Source organism: Podarcis bocagei, assembly GCF_964188305.1.
Source record: "Podarcis bocagei genome assembly, chromosome: 3".
NCBI lineage: Eukaryota > Metazoa > Chordata > Lepidosauria > Squamata > Lacertidae > Podarcis > Podarcis bocagei.
In genome coordinates, this window is record NC_138127.1 from 60,319,515 (window position 1) to 60,342,541 (window position 23,027).

At 40.4% G+C, this 23,027-nt stretch overlaps 1 protein-coding gene across 1 annotated transcript in view; it reads right to left on the reverse strand.

The window, feature by feature from the left end:
- Positions 1–8,322: 8,322 nt before the first annotated feature.
- Positions 8,323–23,027, reverse strand: part of WDR27 (WD repeat domain 27) — a 59,107-nt gene continuing 44,402 nt past the window's right edge. Inside the window, exon 26 of the mRNA XM_081188301.1 lies at positions 8,323–8,881. Coding sequence (XP_081044427.1) covers positions 8,822–8,881 — 60 coding nt within the window. The 3' untranslated portion in view covers positions 8,323–8,821. The remainder of the gene's footprint in view (positions 8,882–23,027) is intronic.

Consider the following 23,027-nt stretch of genomic DNA (forward strand, 5'->3'; position numbering starts at 1 on the left):
TCAGATTGTGGAAACAACATATGGCTGGCTAACATATCCAATAGTCTTAGGGATTGGTTGCAGCTGTGAGGGTATTGGCGGCGAGCCTTTTGGCTCGGGTGGCGGTTAGGCATTGGAATGTGTTGTTGGTGTTTCGGGGGGCAAGGTGTGGCCATCGCCTTCCCCGACAATTTTGGGTATTCCGCTAAAGGAATCCGGTGGATCCTGTCCAATGCCTGTGTGGCGGGGGGCCATGGCACGACCCTCGGTGACATCAGGAAGAGAGCCTATAGTTGGATTAGCATCAACAGGGTTCCCCTACTGGTGGTTAACCCCTCCTCAGACTCACCCCTCTATGAGTGGGTGGAGTCTAATCTTCCGTGGTCCAATGCCTAAGCCAATACCTTCTCACATGCTGTAATCAATAAAGTTGTGGCCTTTACCTTACCCATTAACCTTACATTCTGTGTCCACATGTCTTTATTCCCCAAGCGGGGATCGGGTCCTCGAATCACAATGTAAGGCTATGTTCACATTCCCTTTTACTGGGCACCCACTGCATTTCCAGTGCTGGGTTTTTCCATCCCTGTTCATACAATGTTATTCCAAATGCATATGTATTCTCTGCTTTGTTATAAAATGCTACCGCATTGTTCCTCCAACCAGCTTCACACCTGTTGGAGTCCCTTTAGGCAGGTCCTAATTGGTTTCTAGTCAAAATGTAAATACCTTTGCAAAAGGTTAAAAATATCCAGTGCTGGATTACCCTTAAGGCAGACCAAACACATGCTTAGGACACCAGCAAAGCAGCTGACAGAAGAACTCACCAGTGGGTAGAAAATCCACCATAAAGAGCTTAATGCACATTTATTGCATCCTAGAGATGCTTCTCATTGTACGCTTGCAAAACAAACATTGTGTCTGGTAAAGTTGGCTCCCTTCTCTCTTCTAGTTCCTCTTTCCAAGGATTCCTTTTTTATCTTTGAAGAGGAACAATGTGTTTAGTGTTAATTCTCCAACCTGCATTTCACCCCAATGGTGTCAAGGATGCTTTGCTAGGATGTATTTTTCTCCCTTGTATGTCTTTCTAAGAGCCACCTCTATCTCCTTTGAGGAGCTGAAAATGGTCCAAGGCATTTTGCAACCCAAGGGAAAGGATAAGCTGGTGCCGTCTCCATTCCAAATGCAGAAGATGATTGCACCAGCAGCTGGTCCTTGGTCCTTATTTCAATACAGTGGTACCTTGGGTTACAGACGCTTCAGGTTACAGACTTTGCTAACCCAGAAATAGTACCTCGGATTAAGAACTCTGCTTCAGGATGAGAACAGAAATTGCGTGGTGGCAGCGGGAGGCCCCATTAGCTAAAGTGGTACCTCAGGTTAAGAACAGTTTCAGGTTAAGAATGGACCTCCAGAACGAATTACGTTCTTAACCCGAGGTACCACTGTACTGGCAACAGGCTAGTATCTAAAAGCAGAAATCTAGCTAGGCGGGCAGAGGAAACGGCATGTGGCCCACAAAGTTCTATACCCTCATAGAAGAACGGAAGCTGTCCATCACTGTCCCCGCTCCCTTCATCTGCTGTGTATGAGGCAGTTGTCTCACTCTACCAAATGGTAGGGCCCAGCCTGCTTGAAAGCAGGTCTCAAGACCACCACCATTTCAAGAGTGGCACTTTTTTTTCTATCAAGGGGACAGCTAACATGAACTATGAAATACTGTGAGAATTCAACCTACCACTTACTGTACTGCCATCTGTCACGAGGTGAAACTACTCCATGGATGGGCCTTTTTCTGGGCCCTGAAGCATCCAGGGCTGACTTGGCTCTAGCATCACACTTGACCTCACACAAACTTTAAAGATCAAGTCAGCAACTGGAACTGTGGGGACTCTGTGGTCTTCCCAGCTAGCTGTAAAATTGTTTTTGTTTTGTTTCCCGCTATACATTTATGAGATCAGGCTACCCGTGTTTGCTTGCCTTGTAAAAGGCTGACTGGCAAAGAAAAAGAATTAACCAGAACTGGAATTCAAGCAATGTTCAGAACATGGAGGTTCTCTGCCATTTCAAAATTAAAACAAGGCTAATTCTCCCACACTTCTCCACTGTTTTTATTAAGTGTCTTAGAAACAACTTGAAACAATTTATCCTTCATTAGTAGGAGCACACAGGAATTAAGCATTCCTTTCTTTAAAAGGCTACGGTCTTTCCTCTGCTAATTTAATTGTTCTGAGAAACGTTGTGCAAGAATAACTCGCCTGGTAATTAATTTGGTTTATCTTTGAAAATAACTGGGGGAAATTCAGGTCTTTCGGAGTTTTCTCTCAGACACCTTGGAGAAACCAAGTCACAGTGAGTTTGCCTCCACCCCTTCTGCCAACCCCAGCCTGCTATCTTACCAGGCAAGCTTTCTCGTGCAAGAGGGGAGGGCTGCCTAGTGACAGATACGCCATATAAGCTTCACTTTTGAGGCTAGGATGCATGCTCAAGAGCATCTTTTCCTCTTGGGATGCAATGGGTCTTTCACTGTGCAGCAGCAGTGGAAAAAAGTGAATCCCATACTAGGAATAATTAGGAAAGGAATTGAAAAGAAAACTGCCAGTATCATAATATTATTATACAAATCTATGGTGTGGTTACATTTGGAATACTGTGCACAGTTCTGGTTGCTTCACATAAAAAATAATATAGTTGACTCACAACTCATATGCATGTATCTTGTGCAAATTCAGCTTTTAAGTGCTTAACCAATCTTTTATTTTAAGGGGGGTGGGAGAAGAGGGAAGTCAGAGGGGGTGGGAGAGCAGGGAAACACCTCCCCCCCCCTTTGCAAAATTAAGTTTGCTTGGAAATAGAGTGGATAATTTATAGGAGGGCTGGATTACCCCTGTATTAATACAAGTCTGGGTTACACTTGTATTGGGGGTACATTTTCTGAAGTGAAGAAGTTTGATTTCTGAGCTATTCCAATTCAGTCTGAGCCTTTATAGAATTCTATGTGGGAACAAAACCAGAATTAGTTAGCTCTGCCTGTCATTGGCTTGGGCTCTGCCAGTCATTTGTTCTGGCTCCACTTACAGTTGGTATCCTTGCTTTCCATGCTAATGGTCCCAATGAGCAGCAACTTCCACTGAATGATGAGAAAAATGCCAATCCATAGGTGAAAAGCTACTATTGTCCTTAAGTAACTTTCAACATGGTGTATTTTTTATTTAAAAAAAGAACTTTGCACTGTTTTTTGTCCTTAGAACTGGACCTCCACTACTTATTTGATGTCTGACTTGGGCAGGCTCTCTTTGAAAGGGACAGGTCTGCCACTGTCACATATATCTCGGTCATAATTTGAAATGATGATTTTCAATCAGGATCAGACCTCAGCAAAGGAAAATTCCAGTGCTGGAAGTCAAATGTTTGAACACTGAAGCTAAAGCCATACCACCAGTGGCCCTGAATAAGTATAGGAAAGGAAGGAGACATGAAACAAACTATTAGTGCAACATGCAAACCAACTCAAGCTTTCCTCAGAAAACATTTCATTACAGAACCACAGTGACAACTGCAAAGCTACCATATTTAAGAAACAAGCCTTCCCAGGAGCCAGAAAAATAAGTTGCTGTCAGTTAATTGCCAGTTATTCAATAAATGGTTGATTCGTGATGGCAGAGTGCTTTCCTTGAGTTTTATTTGTCCTTATTATCAAATAGATACACAAGGTTAGGCAATGCACAATATCTGTGGAAAAGGCAATTGTGCATCATCCAGTATTTCTAGTAGTGTCCCGTATGGTGGAGGAGCAGAGCTGCAGTTGGTAGGAGTGCTGAAATGGGTTGTCTCCTGGCTGATGCTCTGCCCCATCTCAGCCCCATCCAGGCAAGTATAGCAACACTGGTGTCAGAAGTGCAGCTCTGCCCACCACATTGGATACTACTGAATATTTCACAGGCAGACATAGGCACTTGCTTCTAACACCGTTATATTCAAAGGAAGAAACAGGGCTTAAGCTGCACTCAGGATGGGTGAACCTATCAATTATTTTTTCTTCAGCTTTCACTTTTCCAATCTTAAATCCAGTTTACCAAATTTCTGCATCAGTTTGTGATTTTTTTGTATTAAAATGTCATCACAAAAAAATTGTCAGCATTTTAGAGCATATGGCTCCTAATATATAATTTTATTAGACAAAATAATCTAATATACACATTTTACAAGCGATTGCCCCTAATGTATTTTGTATGTTGCTTTCATTTATATATTTGTTTCTGTACATGCTATCCCTAATATGCACTTTTTTCTACATTTTCTTTTTGCTGGAGGAGTGCATCATAAAATTTGAAGAAATGAGTTCTGAAGGATAGTTGTGCTTTGATTTGTGTTTCAATTTGGAAAGTGTAAATTGGCTGAACCAAATTTCTTCCCCATTGGTAATCTCCCTCCCCTCCCTCAGCAGTATCAACCATTGCTGAAAACTCCACTCCATCTACCTTTTGCTTTATTAATTTACTTTGAAACAGCATGACCTGAACTGTTCTAAAACCATGTAGTTTGTGCTTTTGGTTGTGGTTATAATGAAAAAAGGGACGCGGGTGGCGCTGTGGGTAAAACCTCAGTGCCTAGGACTTGCCGATCGTATGGTCGGCGGTTCGAATCCCGCGGCGGGGTGAGCTCCCGTCTTTCGGTCCCAGCTCCTGCCCACTGAGCAGTTCGAAAGCACCCCTAAGTGCAAGTAGATAAATAGGTACCGCTTTATAGCGGGAAGGTAAACGGCGTTTCCGTGTGCTGCGCTGGTGCTGGCTCACCAGAGCAGCTTCATCACGCTGGCCACGTGACCCGGAAGTGTCTCCGGACAGTCTGGCCCTCGGCCTCTTAAGTGAGATGGGCGCACAACCCTAGAGTCGGACACGACTGGCCCGTACGGGCAGGGGTACCTTTACCTTTACCTTTATAATGACAAAAGTTAAATGTGTACTTAAAGTAAATTTCGATTTTCTGTGTTCTAGGGCATGCCAATGTACAGCATTGGGAAACAGAAAGTCATTCATCTTCAGCAATACTAGCAGGAAAAGCTCCCTTTCTTTTTCCAGGACCTGATCTGTAGAGATACAGCAGCAAATGGCTGGATGGTTGCTAGATTTTACTTGAGCTTAGCAGCATTTCCACACACTCTCAAAAGAGGAAAGCCACCAGCGGAGCAGGATTGTCTCTTTGCTTCCCCCATTTTAGCCAGAAACTGGGTATGGGAATTCCTTGCCATTTCCTGAAGCTAGGGAACACCTCCCCACTTTAGACAATGCACCAATCTCTCTCCCATCTTACAGGGACCAGAGCAGCTATATTGCATGAAAAAGATTCACTGATGAACTTCAAGGTGGCATTAAAAGTAACAATTTACAGCTGGTTCACTGTCAGCAGCAATCACATACAGTGGTACCTCGGGTTACATACGCTTCAGGTTACATACGCTTCAGGTTACAGACTCTGCTAACCCAGAAATAGTGCTTCAGGTTAAGAACTTTGCTTCAGGATGAGAACAGAAATCGGGCTTAGGCGGCGCAGCAGCAGCGGGAGACCCCATTAGCTAAAGTGGTGCTTCAGGTTAAGAACAGTTTCAGGTTAAGAACAGACCTCCGGAACGAATTAAGTACTTAACCCGAGGTACCACTGTATAGTGTAGTGGCACACAAACTAAATTCTCCTTCTTATTATATTTTATATGTTCATACATTTATATCCCAACATTCCTATTAATTATCTAAGAAAGCATTAAAAACGCAAATCAATAAGTCATCAAGTCATAAAACATTTCTTTATAAAAACCACCACCATACAGCAAAAAAGGAAAACAATCAATGGGTATAAAACTCAACTAAAGAAAAGGCAGCCAGAAAATTTATTATTTGGCATCTGGTGGAAAGTAACATAGGCACAACACCTCTTTCCACAATTACAGTGCCACAGTGTCTTTGGTCACCACCTGCCTAAATCTCTGATGGCAGGGGCATGTGGAGCAGGGTCTCTCATGAAGAGCACCAAAATGAGTGGGTTCACATTTTTATTTGTATCCCACACTGAGATCTTCAGGGTGGACTGCAATTAACAATTGAAAAGGAACAAAATCAACAGCAACAGATGAATTATGGGTAGACCAAAACCTGTCAACAACCCTCCCTATAAGTGATGATAATTTTTTTCAGACACCCTGGCTCTACTCATAGCTATTGTGAATCTGTAGAAAATGTGGACAGAAGACTCTCTGGGATGAGTCAATGGTTCATGCAATCAAAATGGGTTGGATCCAAGGTTTGGTTTCTCCAGAACAGCACAGGAAGTAGCAGTTGGCAGAGGAAAAAAGAAATTAGCAAAAATCACCTCTCCTATCCTTTCCACTGACAGAAGCATCCTGAGTGGAACTCTTCTCAGAGGATACTGTCATCTGCGAAAACAAACTCTAGATCCAACCTGTGTATTAAACCAGTGTAGTCTATATCCACAATTGCTATTCCACTTTAAAGGGGAAAGGCCCACAATAGTGCATTTGGTTGAATGTCTATTCACACCAGATTGCCCTTATGTGATCAGCAAGCATAAGAAAGGTTTATATTGTCCACAGAGGAAGTTCCAAAGCCAAAAATTCACCTTTAAGCGAACTAAAACTTCCCTTCTCAGCAGAATTCAAAGACATGTGGGCATTTTTAATGTAACACTGAATAAGCCTAGTATAGCAGACCAATAATATGACTGGAAACTGCTCTTTCAACAAAGATAGGCTTATGAAATGCCACAAATTATCTGAAGCACAGAACCAGATGTTTGACTTTGATCGGTGTACATAAAGGATCAGAATCATTAGATTGTGTGATTCAGAATGAGTCACTATTACACAGCTCCTCAGAGCTTCAGCTACTTGTTTTACATTATCAGTAATATGCTTTTATAACTCTCCTGAGAAAAACCAGCTCTGTCTACCCTATATCTGCATTGCTCTGCTGAGCTACTATAGGCTATTGATTTGTCTCAAAACGGTGAAGCCTGCCACCTGACAAGTGTTCCCAGCTGTAAGAGCAACAGCTGACCGATACCAATCCTAGAGTGAACATCCAATGATAAGAACTTCATTACAAATCATTCTGACAGTTTCCTGGATGTAAAAAATGTGGCAACCAAATGTTCCTTTGGTTATTATGCAATGGTTCAAACACTGGTATGAAATAACTGTCTTGTTATTTTGTCAGAATGTGTTTATCTGCCCCATAGTCGCTGATATCAATAGAAACTTTAGGAACCAAGTTTAATACCCTTGCTTTCCAGAACTATCAGCATGATTAGTACTGCCAAAATGCCAGGTACCCAGAGCGGCTGGGGCAACCCAGTCAGATGGGCGAGGTATAATAATGCCATCTAGTTACCCCACTGTTGTCACTGGGATCTTCAGTTTTGCTACACATTTGAGCTCTTGAACCTTCCCCAAACTAGCTGCACAACTTTCAGCATTTAACCACCATTTTCATTTTCTGACAATGAAGAATTCTTCTGAAGAATTTGTGCACACACCTACCCATTTGCCCCACAACTAGAAGGCAAATAATATAGAATAATATAGAATTAAGCATAATTTTAAAATGGTTTGCACCAATGGAATTATAACATCTAGATAAAAATCAATCCTGTCGGATTACATATACCCATAGTAAACTGCTCTGGGTAAGTGGGGCCTGAAGTGGGGTCAAAGTAATTTGAAAGAATGCAGAAACCATGGATTCAATTCTAGCAAAAAGAAATACTTTTCAAAGTTACGTTTATTTCAGTGGGATAGTTAAGCACATTCCTAGTATTGTCCCAGTGAAATAAAGATGGATTGAACAAGATGACTTTTGGATGGACTTCTTACTGGTATTGACTTTCTTATTAGAATTAGGTTTTCTTTTGGGAAATAGTTCTAAGAATGACATTTATTTCATTGGATCTACTCTGAGTATGACTTAGTCAGACCCAACTCAGTATGCACAGCTTTTTAAAGATTATCCTCAAAATGCTCTTCAAAATTAGATTAAAGAATTCATGTAAAAGTTGAATATACCACAGTGACATATTTAGCAACCTGTTGCGAAATAGTGCAAACCACATTTTCCGTACTGGTTCTTGAGGAGCCAGAAATCCAGTGTGATTTGTCTTCCAGAGTCTTTATACATGACAAGGAGAAAAGGACCGCATAACATTTAGTCTTGAAAGATGTTTAGTATCATATCCACTGGTGTCTGAACTATAGTAAACCTTTGCTTGTATGTCTCAGTAATGCTCAGAACCTCATATTTCCCCTCACGCTGAATCAACAGGAAAGGACACAAATGACTAGAATATCACTTTATTATTGGGCATAAGGGTTTAGCCAAGAATGGTACAAAGGTTTATTTCTTAAACGTCTGGTTGTGGAGATAACTATTGAAATCCCAACAAACTACAACAAAAAGTGTATATATGCTGCTAGACACCAGCTTTCTTAAATCTTACTTGATATTTCCAGACAAATTGCACTAGGATGGCTAGAGCTATTAATAATGGGAAACAACCCAACATAATATTATACATCTACCTATTCTGTAGCACTTCCAAAGTTGCAGTCCAAGGTAACCTGAATGTGATAATGCTCTGCAAGGACAGTGGCAGAAAGGACTCGCTACCCTTATACAAAATGTTTTTCCAGCAGAGTAGACCTTGGAGCAAATCCCAGGGCAGACATAATCTGGAAGCCTATATTTAAAACAGAAAAGTGCTGTAACTTGCCCAGTAACCAAATATCTCCTTTCTGTCGGGGAGCCTTATTCTTAAAGTAGCAGAGCCAAGGAAGTCAAGGCTGACAATCCGGTAGGAACAATTGCAGTTTGCCATCCAGGGTGGCTGTGGTGAGCTGTAATTCAAAACAGAAAACACATGATTGGCATAGAATGCTTTGTGTTGAATAATGGTTGACCAAAGGCCTAGCTACCTTATTAAATCTCATTATAAAAATTTAAAAGGTGTCTGGAATTTACTTTTCATGTATTATGTCCATGTTTGCTTGGGAAGTCTACTTTTATTTAGAATTCATTTTAGTTGGTTCCTGTGGTGTAAATGCCAATTATTACTACCAAGATAAAGAACTGTGATGAATTAGAAATCCAATGCTGCCCTTCTGCTTGCAGAACAGCTTTTGATCCAACAGAGTGAACACTACTATAAGAGAACAGGAGGTTATTTTCTCCTATTTCTGCTTCCCCTGCAGCCCTCCACTCCATCTCCCCATGGTATTTAGGTGGTTTCTGACATATAAATAAACCAAATGTTATGCTATATGTGGAGATTGGTTGGGGGTTGTTGATGTTGCTGCTGTTTGCCATATAAGTACTTATAAGCTGAGAACCTTCAAAATGGAAATAACAGAAAATCAATTTTAAAAGCCTGAAGAATTTTTTTATTGCTAGCAATTATAAAAGAATAAGAAAAACAGTACAATGAAGCAAATTCCAAATATGTCTTTGGAACAATTAATTGGCTTGAACTTGCATGGATCATGAAAGTCACTAAAAAGCCAATTCTAATTCTTTGGTATTTTTTACTCCATACACTGGCAGCTGTTATACAAAGGGTTGAGAAAATGAGTCTGGGTACATTTTGAATTAATTCACATTTCAGTTCAAATATTCTGGTAAAAAAAAAGGAAGGAAAAGAATAACACTTACTTCTACATGTCTGTGACTGTTGTCTAGAATTAACGGCGGTAGCAACATCAAGTGGGGGAAAATTAAGTATTTTTCATTGTCCCATGAGGCTAATGAAAAGCAGAACATAAGGAGCAATGGGAGTATTGACCCCATGGGGTGATGGGTAAATAAAGAGTTGTGATGCAATCTGCTTGTGCTGATGTAGCCCTCCCCGCCCCCAACACACCTGCAGGTGATTTTAAGCAGCCAAGCTTGGACAAGCCCCAGGGTTCTCTGGGATTCCACATGGCACTGTATTACGCAATATTTGTAAAGGCTAATGGTGTTGAGCAGAGCAGTTGTGCAAGCTCCTAGCCCGGAAATGCAACTTATTCTGTCTCATTGTTGAACATAAGCCTGGCCAGAAGTTGGAATCCTGTGCCAGTGGCATCCTGTTCTTTTTCAAATCAGCACAGGCTCAGGAGCTGCTGAAGCTGCTCCAACCATCACAACAGTTGTTGCACAGATGTTGAGTTCTCAGTTGTTTCTGATTTTATCTGTTCACAGTCAATGGGTGTGTATTTTGCAATGAGTTTTTCTTATTAACGCTTTTCATAAAACAATAAAATAGCTGCAGCAAAAAGTCACCGGGTGCATATTAATGGCATAGGGCTTGTGGACCACAACTGAAAACGCCTGCTTCTATTGCAGTACCTGAGACCCGACAAAGAAAGCATGAGTCCGATTTGCGGCTGTTAGACAGTGGTGAACCTTTTACAAAGTCTCATGGTCTGAACTATGCATCTTAAATTACAGAATGTTAATACTTTCATTTTAAACTCCATCTTTGCACAGGGCACATAATGACAAAGTTTTGAAATTTACTTCAGGAAAAAGTACATTGTTTCTCATATTTCTGGGGGGGGGGTGTTTGTTTTTTAAAAAACAAAACTTATGAAGCCTTGTATCTCACCCGTCACTTATAGTAATGGCCATTATAGCTTCATGATATTCATTATGGTATAGTGCCCTCTGCTGAAAATCCAAACGTAAAGGAAATGCATACAAACACAGGTGAAAAAAGGGAGTGGCAGAGTGGTGCATAAAGGTTTTTAATTAACTCACTTTCCTGTATCTCTCCTTTCTACCCTACAACTATTGAAGAATACTATTGTTTTGTTCAGCTACTCTCTGCCCAAACAAGTAGCCTGAGAATGGACTTTTAATATATACCGTATTTTTCGCCCTATAAGACGCACTTTTTCCCCTCCAAAAATGAAGGGGAAATGTGTGTGCGTCCTATGGGGCGAATGCAGGCTTTCGCGGAAGCCTGGAGAGCGAGAGGGGTCGGTGTGCACCGACCCCTCTCTCTCTCCAGGCTTCAGGAGAGCCGCAGCGCCAGCCCCACAAGGTTGGGGGACAGTGGGGAGGCGGAACGCCGCCATCCCGCTGTCTCCCGATGTGGTTTGGAGGCTGACGGCGGGGAGACGCATGCTTCTCCCCGCCGCCAGCCCTGCAAGCTCCGGGGACAGCGTCCTCCCGCTGTCCCCGGACCTGGTCTGCAGGCAGGCGGCGGGGAGAAGAGCGCTTCTCCCTGCTGCCTGCCCCGCAAGCGCCTGGGGGGGGAATGATTTTTTCCCCCTTTATTTCCCCCCCAAAAAAATTTGGTGCGTCCTATGGGCTGGTGCATCCTATGGGGCAAAAAATACGGTATCTGTATTATTGCTTCTTGCATCACAATGTTCACCCCTGCTAGTGTTGATAACACTACAATGGTACCTCGGGTTAAGTACTTAATTCGTTCCAGAGATCCGTTCTTAAACTGAAACTGTTCTTAACCTGAAGCACCACTTTAGCTAATGGGGCCTCCCGTTGCTGCTGCTTCGCCGCCAGAGCACGATTTCTGTTCTCATCCTGAAGCAAAGTTCTTAACCCGAGGTACTATTTCTGGGTTAGCAGAGTCTGTAACCTGAAGCATATGTAATCTGAAGCGTATGTAACCCGAGGTACCACTGTATTTCCAACTCACCAATCCAGAAAGTCTCATGCTAGCTTCCTGTCAGCTTTGAGTTACCTCATTTTACTACTGCTGTTTACACCACATGAAGCAGCAGCACACTGCAGAATTGCTGCTTGGGTGGAAGTGACTTCCTCCTGCAGAACCACTTAGGCCCTTCTCTACCTTCCTCCCCTGCTCCATCTTAAGATGTTACAGTGGATCTGTGGGAAGGAAGGTTACGCTCAACTTTCTATCCACTGAATGGGAATATTAACAATGCTCTTATTTGTTTTGGAGCAGGGATGCTTCGTTTCAATGTTCACCTGCACTGATACAGATGTAATCAATACTGTTATCTGCATTCCTTGAAGGGATGAGGGCTGAACAGCTTGCCCTACTGGAGATGGCAGAGGAAAGAGGGAACAAGGCATAAATAAGCAGAGGGAGGAGCAAGATGGTTGCCAGAGGGAGGAGCAAGATGGTTCCTGGTAAGTGGGCTGATTGCAGCCTAAGCCATTTCCTATCACAATATTGTTCTCATCGCCATAACCAATTGCCATCTCCCAGCTAGCATAAATTAGGCCCCAGAGGACATTGTGGTTAATGCAGTCATCATAATTTGCTTGCTATGGTATCTTCTGTTACGATCAGTAAGCTTCTTGTGTGGTATATGCATTCATATAAGTGTAGCCTAACAGACATCTTGAGGTATGTAAATTACTTCAGGTATTTTACCCACTCTAATTTTTTCTCATCACAGAAATTTGCCTTCCTCTGTACTACGCAATAATTGTGATTCTCCCATTCTGACTTGTGGTGCAAAGAGTTTAAAAATATGCAATGGAAACAATGAAAATGTATAATGGTTTGCCACTCCCATTTGTAATAGCCATTTGTGAGTCTATAACATGTATTCAGAATTCACATGGCTGAAAGAGTATGGACTCAAATTAAGGTGTGTGGTTTTTTTAAAAAAAGATGAGCTTAAAAGAACTCTAATATGTTTTCTCTTTTGGTAAGAGAGCACTGTTTTCTCACGCTGTTAATATGACATCATTCTTAACCTGATATTATCTCCCAAGTAATGGGAAAAACTGGGGAAAAATATTTCTAAGAAGGGGAGGCTACAGAGATGATATATAATTTCAAACTTTCACAAATACTGTCCCTTGATAGCCTTTGCCTGGATACCAGATGAAACCTAGATAAATGGTGAACTCCGTGAGATCCAACTTTTGTGTCATTCTAAAATTGTTATGACTTAATTGCTTAAACAGTAAGGACTTTTGTGATTATATGTAATTCCAGAAGTATGGCTATATTACTTAAGGCTACTACACAAATCACATTTTGAGGCAGTTTTCATTTAGAAAGAATGTGGCAAATCAGGATCAGACCTTAGCAAAACTTTGAGACAGTTCCATCAGACAGAGGTATTCTTGCTGAATAGAAACATTTTTATGATCAGACATCAGACTACTTCTCTGGACACTTTTTGCAAATCCTAGTGATACTTAGCGGTTGCCTTTTAGCGGCATCTATTAAAGCTGAAACTTTCTTCAATGTATGATGACAGACATTTGGATTTTGAAACTGCCACTTGGTGAAAATATAGATTGAAAAGTGCATATTGAGATAGAGTAAGATTGGTACAGCAAACCACAATAATCTGCACTAATGTGAAGAAAATAAGTTTCTATGCTTTTGCTCAAGACTTACATAAGCTCGGGAAAATGCTGTCATTCTAGGAAAGCATAATTCTGCTGAAAAGCAGGGTGAAATGGTGGTTAGACCAAAATACCGGGCCTCTTGCTCCTGAAGCTTGATCTGACCTGGATTTTCAAATGAACTTGCTAATTTATGCCCTTATCTGCATATCTGTAAAATGGGAATAGAATCTTGAAAGGATGGAGAAATAGGCACCAAATGGATGTACTCTATGTGTACACACTGTTGGAAATAAATGTGCTAGACCAGCATAAAGACTGAAATTATAACTGCTTACTTCTCAAAAAAGCCAGCTCAACTATTTTTGTTATGATAATATCGAAGAAAAATATTAAAGATGGCATTTCCATCTAAGAATGAGTGATAGCTATTGTTAGTATATGGTAAACTATATTTCTTTCAGCATGAAAAATACAGGAAATATTGTAATTTGAGTAAAACGCAAATATATTTTGAGTGATTACTCATTTCAAAGTAAGAATTATTAATCAACTAAAATCCTTTGAGCCATTTGACAACAAGCTAAGATTCACATATGACTAAAATCTTACAGAGCACTTGACAGCTTGAGGATGGATAATGTTAGAACAGCACCCCTAAATTGTCAAGCAAAATGTGCTCCTGTAAAACCACTAAGAATGACTTCATATATTAGCCAAGGAAGACACAGAGCCTGTTATAAGCAGCACTAGAATTTTTGCTGCCTTACAAAAATAAATGAACACTGTCAATGAAAGCAGTGTCATCTCTAGCAGTCAAGCAACAACAACGGAATTTTGCTATGCTTCCAAAGTAATCAAAACGATTCAGTCCCATGTTAAGCAAACAACTTAAAAAAATGCATAATCTCCTTAATATAGCTTGCTGTATGTTTTCAGACTTTAAGGTCTCAAATAACTTATACCCAACAGCAGATGGGGACAAATATATATGGTTTTATATGACTAAACTTTGTCACTTATATAAAAATAGGTGGGTATCCTAAATACATAGTTGTTTAACGGGCATTCAAGGAGCCATAGGATACAGTGGATCTTCCCCTCTGTCCATAGAGGGGGAGGTCCACCACTGGAGGCCTCCGTGTTGTGCCCACAGAAACCTCTACAGCCATCCCTCTTCTAATGTCAGATGTATAGCGGAGGAAAAAGAGGCATGCCCGGGGATTGAGGGAGGCCTTAGATCTGCAAGATCCAAAGCCCCCTTGTGCCATTGGCACACCCACAAAACAGCAAAAATCTATGTACCAGTCATGGATATGGAGTAGTGAATTTCCCTCTCATATGACCCAATGGCAGGAAAATTTGAAAATCAAAAGAGAGATTACTGTAAATATCCAGCAGGTAAGATCTGCCCCCACCCATGATTTTGCTTTGGCCCATGTAAGCCTGGCAGAGTTTGGATATGGTGATTCCTCTGCCTTGGACTCTCCCCTTCCCTTACAGTAGGGTTGATCTATCCTGAAATTTGCCTTCCCATAAAAATATTTGTGTGGTAATTACCTAGTATGGTAAAGTAAGGTAAAGGACTCCTAGATGGTTAAGTCCAGTCAAATTTGACTATGAGGTGTGGCGCTCCTCTTTGCTTTCAGGCCAAGGGAGCCGGTGTTTGTCCACAGACAGCTTTCTGGGTCATGTGGCTAGCAGGACTAAACTGCTCCTGGCTCAATGGGACAACCTGACGGAAGCCAGAGCACAAGGAAACACCATTCACCTTTCTGTCTCAGTGGTAACTATTTATCTACTCACGTTGGTATGCTTTTAGTGCTGAAGTGTGAAGGCAATGAAAATTCAAGGAAAGTGTTTTTGCCATAAAGTCCCCTGAAAACAACCGAACTAGTGGAGGTGGATAGAGAAGCATGTTAGTAACTGCTTCTCCCATCCCAAACCAACCTAGATGGCTTTAAAAGAGGATTAGAGAAATTCATGCAGGAGGAGAGGGCTATAGATGGCTACTAGCCAGGAGGGCTGTTTTCCACTGTCAGAGACAGGAGGCAGGCTCTGAATGCCAGCTGCTAGGAATCACAGATCAGGAGAATGCTGTTGTACCCAAGCAGATTAATCTGGACAAGATGAGAAGCTGATGGTAGGTGGTACAATTTCTCTAGGGCATGGTGGTTCCACTCTTCTGGATGGAGTCACTAAGTTGTCTTAAAATAATTTATTTTTGTTTCACTGGATTTGCTACACTCACCTGGGGTTCTTACTGGAAAAAAATGGCTTAGAGATTAAGTGAATGAATAAATAACTATGCTACATATGTTTCTGCAGTTTATATTTCTAATGTGTGAGTTCACATCGATGTTACTGCTGCTGGACATATATTCTTAGATGTTTCTGTCTGCCTCATTGTGCCCACATCATAAAAAATCATGTTATTACTGAGCCATCCACCTTCCTTAAAGGAAAATATTTTGCAAATCATGGCAGAGTCAGCAGCCAAACTATCATCATATACAGCCCACAAAAATATTGAATTTATGAGGAAAGGGTACTGTTCCAGGAAGAAAAAACAAACTATGTTTAGCAGCGCTGAGCTATAATTATTCCAAACTGCCTTTTGTATAATAGATGCCTTGGAACTGTATATACGACTCTTAGCATCGATCAACTGCAGTTGTGTGAAAAAGTCTCAATTAGTACAGCTTGAGGTTGTGAAGAAGACTTAAAATTTTTCAGCCAACCAATGAAATCCTGGCTCCTTCTCTTTCCTAAGTGACAAGCTTGCTGGGAGACACAGAATGAACCTATTAGAACAGTCAGCATCTCTGTGTGTGGCCCCAGTTCTGTTAATGAGGAGACCATTTCCCGTAGGGTTTCAGGATTAATTTGGCTACTGAAACTCCCTTGGTCCTACTAATGAACAATCTTAGCCAACAAGTAATTTGGAGAAAGTGTCATGACATAACAGTTTTGCAACCTCAAGAAGCTTATCTTTTAGGAAACTACACAGCTGATACCTAGATATACAGTAGTACCTCGGGTTAAGAACTTAATTCGTTCTGGAGGTCTGTTCTTAACCTGAAACTGTTCTTAACCTGAAGCACCACTTTAGCTAATGGGGCCTCCTGCTGCTGCTGCACCGCCGCCACGCGATTTCTGTTCTTATCCTGAAGCAAAGTTCTTAACCCGAAGTACTATTTCTGGGTTAGCGGAGTCTGTAACCTGAAGTGTATGTAACCCGAGGTACCACTGTAGGTGCAAAGGGCACTCTTGGCTGTGACTGTCAAGGACTGGTATCCAAAACCCAGGGTCCAGATATTCAGGGTCTGTCACCAGCCCTGCAAGGGACACTGCCACCACTCTTTCTGCCCAACCATCTTGGGTCAGGAGACTCCCAGACCTTTACTGGACACCCTCTGATTCTAAAGGAGCAGGATAGAGAAAACACAGCCCTCTGCTCCCTCAGCATCAGAGTCACCAAATTACTCAACAGCAAGTGACTAATACTGGATTTAGTATCAAGGTTTCAGTCAGACATTAATTTTAAATGAGGTGGACTTATTAGAAAAGAAGGCAGCATAAAATGAAACCAAAATACCCAACAGAAGTACAGCTAGAAAGTCTGATTAACTAAGTAGCTGGGAATTATAAACTGGAACAGGGCTTTCCAAACTTGGATCTCCAGCCGTTTTTGGACAGCAATTCCCATCATCCCTGACCACTGGTTCTGCTAGCTAGGGATGATGGGGGTTGTAGTCCAAAAACAGCGTAAGACCCAAGTTTGGGAAACCCTGAACTAGACTAAAAGAATAAAGCTAACATTCTAATTCTAGACATATGATATTTGTATAAGTCTACCAATTATAATACATTGCACTTTAATTACAAAAGGATGCATGCTAAACAAGCCTACTGAAGTTTATGTAAGTCCTGGTAAGTCAGTGAGGAAAAGCCAAGCATGTCTGCCAGACCAGCAGTTTTCTTCACTGAAGAGAGTATCATATTCTGCAGTATAAACAAAAAGTTTTGATGTTGAGTCATTATTCACAAACGTTAGGCCAAATATTCATATATAAAACGAGCCTAGATCTAAGAGTTTCTGAGAGTTCACAATTAAATAGGAAAAAAACCAAGAAAGGCTGTAATCCTATATACACTTACTCAGAAGTATATACCATTTAACACAGTAGGGTTTACTTCTAAGTAGAAGTAATTGCATACAATTGTGCTGCAAATTGCCTGAATTGCTGCAGTACACTGGCATGAGTGAATAACCCATTAGCAACACAATGTGACCAACATAATCATTCATTGACAGATAAATACAAATAAAATGACTCCAAGGCAAGAATCTGTGCATACGACACATAACTAGACATAACTAGACATTCATAAATTGCAAGTCAGCACCAGGTCTTTGTAGGAAGTTGTAATATCTATTTGAATTCATACTTGCCTGTGGCAACACCAAAATGATTTGTTTTCTTTTCAACACAACATTTATCATTTTCCCTTCAACTTCCTTGTCTCAAATGCAACAATAACAAAGTTGCCAACTGAAGCCAGTACTTAAGCGACTGTTTCTGATTCTGTGCTTTCTTTCAGGATACTCACATTTCCCATTGGGGCATAATCTACTGCAGGCATAGGCAAACTTGGCCCTCCAGATGTTTTGGAACTGTAACTCCTACCATCCCTAGCTAACAGGACCAGTGGTCAGGGATGATGGGAATTGTAGTCCCAAAACATCTGGAGGGCCGAGTTTGCCTAGGCCTGATCTACTGTGTTTTGATAAAGGCATACAGTGGTGCCCCGCAAGACAAATGCCTCGCAAGACGAAAAACTCACTAGACAAAAGGGTTTTTCGGTTTTGCGTTGCTTCGCTAGACGAATTTCCCTATGGGCTTGCTTCACAAGACGAAAACGTCTTGCGCTTTTTTCTTAAAGCCGCTTGAAGAGGCGCAGTTGCGACGGACCGTGCTTCGCAAGACGAAAAACATCGCAAGATGAAAAGACTCGCGGAACGAATTATTTTCGTCTTGCGAGGCACCACTGTACTCTAAATCACTCCATGTTGACAACACATTCTGCTGATTGTGTGTCTTTCATTGGATTTACATTTCAAACATCTCACTGAGGTCTTTTTATATTCCTCTGTTTTCCTCAATGAGGAGCAAACATGCTTGAAGTTTTTCCAAGTTTAAGGGGGAGGATCATATCCACTGTGCATCACTGCATCTCCTCTCAAAACTCTGTCCCATACAATTCTTTCCATCATGTGGTCCTCTGCCATGGTAAGATTTACTTAAGTTCCAGGATTTGTAAATGATGAAGTCACTGTGGAATACCTGTTCTTAAAGTGGGCAGTAGCACCATCAGTCCATAGGATAATGGGTCCAATTTCAATGCCATGTTTTGCATTGAAATCTGGAAGAATTTCAATGAAAGAGAAATGCTCAGTTGCATCAAAGACAACATACACCTGCACTTCTTCGCCAGTGACTTGCCTATAATAAATCACAGCAGTGTAAATTATTACAGAAGTTCCTTGTTCTGTATTCCAATGAGTCTGCATTGCTTCATTCTGATACTTTATGTAATAATTCTCTGCAAAGTCAGTTTGCAGAATCAGTTCACTTGGCCACAATTTTTTTCTTTTGGCTCTGAAGCTCTTTAGCTTGTCTACATATATTGTATGCATGCTTCAATATTTCTCTCGTTTGACTAAACAGCATTTGTTCTATTTCACTCCAGGTAACAGACTGCAGCTCCAGTTTATCTTCATTCCACTGATTTACCAGAATCTTCTATTCAATATTGCGTAGCTTATCCAAGTTGCAACTTTGGAATCTCTGCATCCTACAGTCTGTTGAGTTTTTATCACACACAATCAATTCAATCATTTCTTTAATTTTCTTTGTTCTGTCTTCAATTTTGCATGCTGCCAAAAGAAGACTTAAGTTCTCACAATAAACACAGTAGAAAACTTGATGATCCTTACTAGAGATTAACCCAACTGCCTCTGGATGAAGTTCACAAACTTTTGAAATCCCAAAGGGGTTTTGGGATGCTCATTACTATATATGTCATGTTCTTCTTTCAACCTGTATGTTGTTTATGTACTTTCTCCTTTCCCCCGTTTTTCTGTTTTTCATAGTTTTGGTTTCTTTCTTTTTCCTGACAGCTGGCAAGATACATTATCCCTTCTACAGAAACACTGTACAGTGTCAGTAGTTTCCACAGCCCCCATCTTTCTGCTAGGAGCTCCAATATCACTCTTCTTTTCAGAAGCATTTTCTCTTCTAATTAGTTCTCTTACTACAAGTTGTTTTTTGTGGCCTGGGGGGATGAGCTAAACACGTTTTATGACTTTACAAAAGGTTTGGTGTGAAGCAAATGACACTTCACTAAGGTTTGTTTGTTTGTAAAAAAAAATAAGTTGCACATTTTGGTGCTATGTTTGTCAAAAGAACTGTTACATGTAAAAAAAATCTTAGCCAACATCTCAACAATTTTTTTTAATGATAACAAATTTGAAAAAGAAAAAGTTAAAACGTTCAGATTTTTTTTTCCGTTTGTTGAAGGAGCAGGGAGCATGTGTTTTTTGTGACCTACGTAACACGCTGAACCAAAGTAGGTTTTGTTGTCCTAAGCATGTCGGATTTTGTTCCTAACATAAAAAAAAAATCTCTATGTGCCAAAGGAAAAAGCAAAACTATCAACTCAATAAAAAATCATTAATCTATTGTCTATTTTCTTGAAGAGGTCTTAAACTAAACACGGTGGGGGAGGGACCTAAATAAATTTTGTTGTTTTTTTTAATGAAATTTTTATTGGTTTTTCACAGTTTTTATAAACACAAACATTACACATTACAAACAAACAAATACATAGACAAACATGTATAATTTCAAATCCTTTTTTTTCTTTAACCTTATTTCAGCGACTTCCCCATACCTCCCCTTTCTGCTTCCCAATTTCCAAATTTGTTTCAGCAAATCCTACCCCTTAGTTTTGTCAAATTTTCCCTTATTTCTTTTCTCTTACTTAATCTTTTGGGACCTAAATAAATTTTGAAACACCTTGTATGTCTGGTGTTTCTGGTTATTTTATTCACATGTAAAATGCCATTTTGAACAACGGTTGCCGTATCATGAAATTCTGGGGAATTATATATGAATACGAAAAATGAGTCTGTAGGTTGCCATTTTCATGGAATTATGCAGCATTGAAAATGATCCCAACAGAAAATGAAGGTTTTCAGCACAGAATGTCATATCAAAGCCAACAACTTGTCTTATATGTCCAGGACTTGAGGATCACTCAAATGCTAGATAAACCTCAATTCTGCAAGTTTATGCTTTACTTTCTCTTTCTCCCTTTTTATTTCTTTCTTTTGTTTGAAGGGAAGGTGGAAGGAATGACAGAACTTTTTGAGGATTGGCCCAAGATTGGTTGCAATTTTTAAAGGCTTTTTTCACACTACATCTCTACTTCAAGTATCATAACAGTGTTCACTGTGCCACACTGTAGCACAATGAACATTCACAATAATAAATTCAGTATGTTGTCTCAAACAAAAAAATGCAAAATTGCAAAGAAGTCAGTTTTTTTGTACAGGCAGGAGAAGGTACAAAATATACTGATTTGCAAAAGGAAAATATAACTGTCATATACTTCCCACAAGTATATTCCTGGGTCAATAGCCACTAAGATAGGTGACATCTAAAATTACTTCAGAATTTCAAACTCAGCCCACTTCCAAATAATATCTAATCAAGGCCAGTGGTATTATCATGAACAAACACTTTCTTCAGGATCCTTCTGGTGGGTCCTTGGTTCCCCAGGGAGTCAGAAATTACAGCTTTCATTCAAATTCTCCTCCAGATCTTCTTTAACATGGGTTTTTGGTGCCCAGACTGTACTTCCCCTGCTCAGCAGGTCACCTGCTGCTTCTGACTTTCTTCACTGATCTCTCCCTTCCTTTCCTTCCTTTGTAGCACTTTAAGCCCCTCAGCTCTCAACAAAGCTGTCTCTCCATCTCCTGTAGTGGTCTAAGCCGCTCTGCTCCCCCACAACTGGTGGCCATTTCTTATACTGCCACAGTGCACATGGGACTGCGTTCCCTGAGCTGCTACCACTCCAGTGCTCTACATCTGGCCCAGCCATGTTTATATCTGATCAGGCTGGAAGTGCAACACAGTGCAGCCCAGAGACTGCCACCAACACACCACCACTCACATTCTTTAAACATGAAGCTAAGTTTATTTTACTGAATTTAATATCATAATGAATAGTAGAAAATGATTTAAACGAGTACGGTTAGCTGGTGAGTCATTTGAAACACAGGCTTGAAAACTGCAGTTCTCACCATACCTACTTTCATATTTCAGCCACATCGACTTTGACCGCCAGCCACAGTGAGGGAACAGGAAGTAACTAATGAACTGCTTTAAAAGAAAGTGACCGGGAAGGAGATACTAATAAAAAGAATAATAGTCCTAAAATCTGGGCAAGTGCTGTACCAGTCCCTACCGGGAGGTGTGATGCTAAAATTGCATTTTAAGACATAAAAGTAGCCTGGCAAAAAGCCTGGACAGTAATCTCACAATGGAGTTTTTTCATAAAGACATGCAATCTAAAAACTCAGTTCAAATTAATACTACAGTTCTATACATGTCTACTCAGAAGCCCAATGAGCTTAATAAGACTTATTCCCAAATAAGTGTGCATAGAGTTACAGCCTCAGACTTTCATCCATTAGATCAGCAGGTTTGAAACTTTCCTATTTCCACTAACCTTTTCCTGATCCAGATGGCCATGTAATCTTTATATCTATCTTCCAGACAGCTGGCTAGCTTTTTTATACAGATTTTTCTATAAAATTTGATTCAGCTCTTCAGTGAAGGAATATTCCATTGACTACCTGTCATTTTGTATGAGTACCAAAAGGTGAGAGCATAATCTTGCAAGGATGGCTGGGAAAATGCTTAGCAGAAATGTTTATGACTATAAGAACACATGTTTTTATTGAGCATTTTATGATCTGTTGACATTGTTTTCAAAAAGATTTTTGGTGCCTGGAATAGTACCAAATATTCTAACAAATTCATCATAGTTTCAATTAAGTTTCTTTTATTTTTATATAACCACAAAAATGTATTTATTCAAAAGATTTTGTAACAGTGTTTACAAACAGGGTCAAGCTATTCATTTTAAAGAAAATGAGTAGGGGGGTAGAATTAGGCTTACATATTTATTTCTTCTTCTTAAATGAAAGATAAGAGTCCAGGTACCCTGCTGGTGTTGCAAATGCCACCCCCTCAAATTTACCGCCCTGGGCAATTGTCCCATTTGCCCTCCCATAAATACATCTCTGGTGGTGCACAAAACTTAAATTTGCATTTGCTTATGAAGCTTACTTCATAGTTTTAGAAATCTCACTACCTAATCTACTTCACAGTGACAGAAAAAAATGTTGTTTTCCCTTTGGAGGTATATAAATAACATTTTTAGACATGGAACTAGGACAGCTGATATGATGTAACATAACCAAAAGCTTCTATCCCTTTAAGAATCACCAAGAAGGGCAAAATTCAGCAGGTGTCATTATTTTGTTCCCAGAAACACTTTAACATAAGGTTCTTTCAAAGAATTTCTGCCATCTTTCAAACTCCTGGCAGAATCTTTTCATATATTGAAATACCT